Source organism: Austrofundulus limnaeus, unplaced genomic scaffold, assembly GCF_001266775.1.
Source record: "Austrofundulus limnaeus strain Quisiro unplaced genomic scaffold, Austrofundulus_limnaeus-1.0 Scaffold195, whole genome shotgun sequence".
NCBI classification, from domain to species: Eukaryota; Metazoa; Chordata; class Actinopteri; order Cyprinodontiformes; family Rivulidae; genus Austrofundulus; species Austrofundulus limnaeus.
The window spans coordinates 506,836-512,397 of NW_013952597.1; the positions used below are offsets into that span (position 1 = coordinate 506,836).

Genomic DNA, 5,562 nt, shown 5'->3' on the forward strand with positions numbered 1-5,562 from the left:
TGTATGTATGTATGTATGTATGCATGTATGTATATATACACACTCCTGATCAAAATCTTAAGACCAGTCAAAAAAGTGCAAGAATTTGCATTTTGCACTATTGGATCTTAAGAAGGTTCTAAGTAGAGCTTCACAATGTTAAAAGAAGAAATCAGTGTAAGAGACACAAACTTTTGAGCGGGGAATTAATTGAAAACTTAATTTACACTCAAACATGATTTTTTTTTAGCTGATCAAAAGTTTAAGAAAAAAAAACACCGAAACCCCCCCAAAACAGAAATCAAAGTGTCAAGAAAAGGCTCAGTAATGAGTAGCTCCACCATTATTGTTGATGACTTCAAACAATGGTTTAGACATGCTTGATGCCAGTGTTTCCAGGAGGCTAGTGGGAACRTTGCTCCAAGTGTTGAAGATGGCTTCAYGAAGGCCATCCACTGTCTGGAACTGATGTCCATTTTTGTAAACTTCCCTTGCCATCCATCCCCAAATGTTCTCAGTTGGGTTTAGATCCGGGGAACATGCAGGATGGTCCAAAAGAGTGATGTTATCCTCTTGGAAGAACTCCTTTGTCAGGCGGGCATTGTGAACTGCAGCATTGTCCTGTACAACCCCTGCACAACCTGAAGCTCCATTGTTCCATTGAAGGAAAACGCACCCAAATCATGATGGCGCCCCCACCACTGTGCCGTGTAGAAAACAYSTCAGGTGGGATCTCCTTGTCATGCCAGTAACGTTGGAAGCCATCAGGACCATCAAGGTTAAATTTTTTCTCATCAGAGAAGACAACTTTYTTCCACCTTTCAATGTCCCATGTTTGGTGCACCCTTGCAAAGTCCAAACGGGCAGTTTTGTGGCGTTGAAGAAGACGTGGGCTTTGAAGACGTTTTTTGTTTCTGAAGCCCTTCTCTCACAGATGCCGTCTGATGGTTATTGGGATGCAGTCAGCACCAGTAATGGCCTTAATTTGGGTAGAGGATCGTCCCGTGTCTTGACGGACAGCCAATTGAATCCTGTGGCTCAGAGCTGGTGAAATTTTTTTGGGTCTACCACTTGACTTTTTTTGTTCCATAACCCTCAGGATCATTTAAAAAATGCAAAATGACTGTCTTACTGCGTCCAACTTCAGCAGCGATGGCACGTTGTGAGAGGCCTTGCTTATGCAGCTCAACAATCCTACCACGTTCAAAGTCAGTGAGCTTTTTTGTTTTTGCCATCAGGAGGTCTTGACAGTGTAAAGACTTGACAGAAAATGACATGGAATCCAGATTTTTGCACAGCTTTTGGCTTTTAAAGACTATGGTCTTAAACTTTTGATCAGCTGAAAAAAATCACGTTTGAGTGTAAATGCAGTTTTCAGAAAATTCCCTGCTCAAAAGTTCTTGTCTCCTGCATTGATTTTTTTCCTTTAACGTTGTGAAGCTCTACTTAGAACCTTTTTAAGATCCAATAGTGCAAAATGTAAATTCTTGCACTTTTTTGACTGGTCTTAGGATTTTCATCAGGAGTGTATATTACAGTACAGTACAGTAGCATTACTTCAGTTCTTTCTAATGTTGATGTTGTTGCTGATAAATTTGATATATATTGTCCTGCCCTAGTATTTACCTTTGTCTCTCAGTTTTAAAAGGAAATGCCATCTTACCTGCATGATTTAAAAAAATCATTTTTTTATGGAATAACTGGACTTTTTTGCTACACTAGTGGCTGGAGGTACATCTTGGACAGTTTTTTATGTGAAGCTAAATTGAATCACTTGTGTTAAATTTTAGTCAAATTTAAAATATGGTTTACTAGGGATGCACCGAAATGAAAATTTCATCCAATATCGATACTGGATATAATTATTGCTATTATGGCCGATAACCGATATTTATCAATATTACGCTAACACATAGATTATTTCCATACATACATGCACAAACACACTTGAGTCTTTTTTTGATACCATAAATAAATGACCAGACAGCTGACATGGCTCTCTACTTCAGTTATCCCTGGCTGCACAGTTTCAGTATCACTATCATGGTCAAACGGATACAACTTGACCAACCATTTCCCCTCCCAAAACAGAAACACAAATATAGAAAGTGGGAAATCAATATCGCACGTTAATATCAACCCAGTTTTACATAACGGACCGATAAGATATTCTAAACTAGAAGCACTCGGAGAGTGCAAGCCTCCGCCGAGACCAATTTGCCCCATCCTGTAATGGAGTTAATGCACAAAAGCAGAGATGGAAACACATTTGGCTAATAAGTTAAAAACATCTACAGTTTCAAAATAGAAGTCCAGCTAGCTTTAAAAAGTATTGATTTATTTAATGCCTCTAACCTCATGAAAAGCTTCATCCTGATATTGAGGACATTTATTTTATACTAGTTATCTTTTAGTCAGATGAACTATTTAAGTTTATATTTTATTTTAAGTAAAACATATATTCATATTTTTAAATCACAGTTAATTTTTTTCTATTTTTATATGGTACTACTAATCTAATATAGCTGAGAAAGATTTAAATAAGCACAAAGTTTGGGAGTCAAGAGGATAAAACTGGTGGGGCACAGCCCCCTGTGGCCACCCCCACTTGTTGTGCCCCTGGTGACTGACAGGTGATGTTCCACAGTGAAATGACGAGCTGGAGCACTGCACATCTCTGTTAGATCTAGCTGGAAGACTTTTCAAATTCCTCTTCTGAGTTGTTCGTAAGCACCACAGAGCTGATTTGTTGTCAGGCTGAGCTTTATGGGAGAAGTTTTCTGATTGAAGTCACTCGGCCCATTAGACCCGCTGCACTGCGCGTCTCTCGGGATGCTAGAGACGAACAGAGATCAAATTCATGCGGCAGTAATAGGGCCAAGGCATTTCTTATTTTGTGAATGTTTAATTTTTAATAAGCGCCACTGTTTTTTTTAGTCGCCCACCCGGGGTTATTGGGAATAGTTTTACTGATCTCCGTTTGCCATCGTCTGCTCAGGTGGCCACTCTGTTGTACAATCAGCTGTGCGGATTAAAAGGAAAAAGAAATCCTGTATCCGCATCGGGATCCGAAACATCACCAAAATTTAATGGTGTGTTACTTGTGCTAGTATCCACATGTGTTATAAATGTCATGACAATCCGTCCACACATTTTGGAGTAATGCTGTCCACAGACAGACCGACCGACCGACAGACAGACTGACATACGCGACCAAATACATTACTTCCTTGGCGGAGGTAAAAATGACCAATATCAGCCGATACCAATGTTGATGTGGATATGTCTATGGTTTACAGTTAATCAGTGAAAACCTTTACCTGTTAAATGTGAATCAAGGTTTTTACCCCTGTCATGTTTTCATGCTTGCCTTGTATCTAATGTAGCATCAAAGTCGAGCGAAATGTAAATTTGCATACTGTCGTGTTAACATCACTGTTTGGTTTGCGAACATCTTCAATGAGGAGCTTTTTAATGATGCTGATAAGTAGCTACAGAAATCTTGACCTAGTTTAGATGCACACCAGATCAACAGATAGCAACACACAAAAAAGAAAAAAAAAAAACAAGGATAAAACATCAATCCTTGATTTCTTTGATCTTTTTTAAATATAGTGCTGAGAGATGCAGTTTATTTCTGGATATTTCTGTGTTAAATCAAAGCACTACATTGTTTACAAATAATATAATTGACACTGAAGCTTCTTGTGAGTTTTTTCACACGTTCTGCTCTTCTACATTCAGTTTTTTACCTCTTGTTTAAGTTTTGGCACATTAGCGTTGATTGAAATCCATTGGAGGTATGATCAGACATTGAGACCTGGATTGGTACCTGATTCACATGCATACACCTAATAGCTTTATGATAATTGATAGGAATGATTAGACAAACATGTCTGAACCTCAGAACATGTGGTTTAGTTGGTTTGGGACAGAAAGGATCTTTGTGTCTGTGTCAGGAGTAGTTGGAATGACCATTTTTCATTTGTCTACAGTCACTAACCACAAACACACACACACTCGCTGACCCTTGCTACTTCTTTCTTTCCCACTTGTTTTCCCCCTCTGCTCTTTTTATTCTGACCACGTTAAACCGGGACCCTGTCGCTGACCCTCCAAAGAGAGATTGATGACAGGAAAAGAGGAGAATTTTGTGTGCTTTCCCTTTTTTGTGTCTCAGTTTTCTTGGCTTTGCTCACCTCCACTGTTGCTTCTAGTTTTTTGTTTATCATGCGTTACCATTTTTCTGTCTCTTATCCTTTTCTTTTATTTCTCAGTGAACTAAACTTTGCTTTGGGGTGGAAAACAAAAGTAAGATCCACCCCATGAATCTAATTAACTTTTATTGTGATGCTTTTTTGTGGCTTTAAACCTGCTCACTTAAGCTTGGCTTTATTCAGCTCTGATTTTCTTTTGGAAAAGGTTGTGTTGAAGGCTGTGGAGGCAGCGGCTGGGCTGGAGTCTGCCAGAAATACAATGATGGAAAAAGAGTTGTTCCATGCCACATATTTCTATAATTCTTATCAGATCCTTTATTATTTAATTACTTTGACCAAAATACAAAGAAAGTTTGACTTCATATGATTGAATGGATTGATTTGTCCCTTGTCATGGAGCAAAGAGGGGACATGAAAATATCCTTCCTTTCTGTCCATCTGTTTGTCTTGTGAGCTTGATAACATGGAAAATAAGTGAGGTACTGACTTATATTTTATTTTGTGGCTCCATCTAGGCTTAAAAAAAGTCCCTATAAAATATTTGGTTGCTATGAGAAAATCTAGGATGGCCACGCCTACATGGCAATAGCCATCTATGTACCCTGTATAAACCTTGTGAACTGGAAAACTTGAAAGATAAGTGAAGTACCATCTTGTGAGGTACCATTAATCTACTAAATGAAATTTGGGTTGCCACATCAAAATCCAAGACAAGGCTATCACCATAAATGTCCATCCTTGTTATGAGATGGATAACTTGAAAAACAAACAACATGCCAAATTCCAGTTTGGTGTGTGGCTGCATCTAGGTGCAAGAAAAGTCACTAAATGGGTTGATGCATCAAAATCGGAATAGACCGGTCTGGAAGCGAGAGGGGGGCGGGGCATGAAGCGCCTTAAAGGAACAGGATCAAAACCAGCTGCTTTGAGACGCACATCAGAAAAAAGGGACAAAAAAGGGGGCTGGTAAATTCAGCTGATTCCATTATTTCAGCACTCATAGTTTTTGCACAGTGACTGTTTCTTTGGGTTTGCTTTTTACTTTGTGTTTGTCTGATTGCTTTGATATTTCTTTTAATCTTAGTTATTTAAGCCCCTTTTGCACTGTTTATAAATTCTGAATTTTGTCAGCTCAAGTTATTAGAAAATTAATTTGACGCTTATTGTCTTGTGCATAGATACACCTCTGTTGGTGAGGAGCAGCAGCGACTCTGTTTTGCCCCCTCCCCAAGAGAAAACACCCACTCCTCCACCCGATGATGAACTCAACAAGCCTCCTGAACGAGTGAGTACCACTTAGGCTTTATGATGATGATGGACAACAACACACACACACACACACACACACACACACACACACACACAC

General features: G+C 39.1%; 1 protein-coding gene across 2 annotated transcripts in view; it reads left to right on the forward strand.

Moving 5' to 3' along the window:
* pard3ba (par-3 family cell polarity regulator beta a) overlaps positions 1-5,562 on the forward strand; it is a 232,395-nt gene that overhangs the window by 57,239 nt on the left and 169,594 nt on the right. For both annotated transcript variants that reach the window (XM_014018564.1, XM_014018565.1), the window contains exon 4: positions 5,375-5,481. In XM_014018564.1, the coding sequence (XP_013874018.1) occupies positions 5,375-5,481 (107 nt within the window). The remainder of the gene's footprint in view (positions 1-5,374; positions 5,482-5,562) is intronic.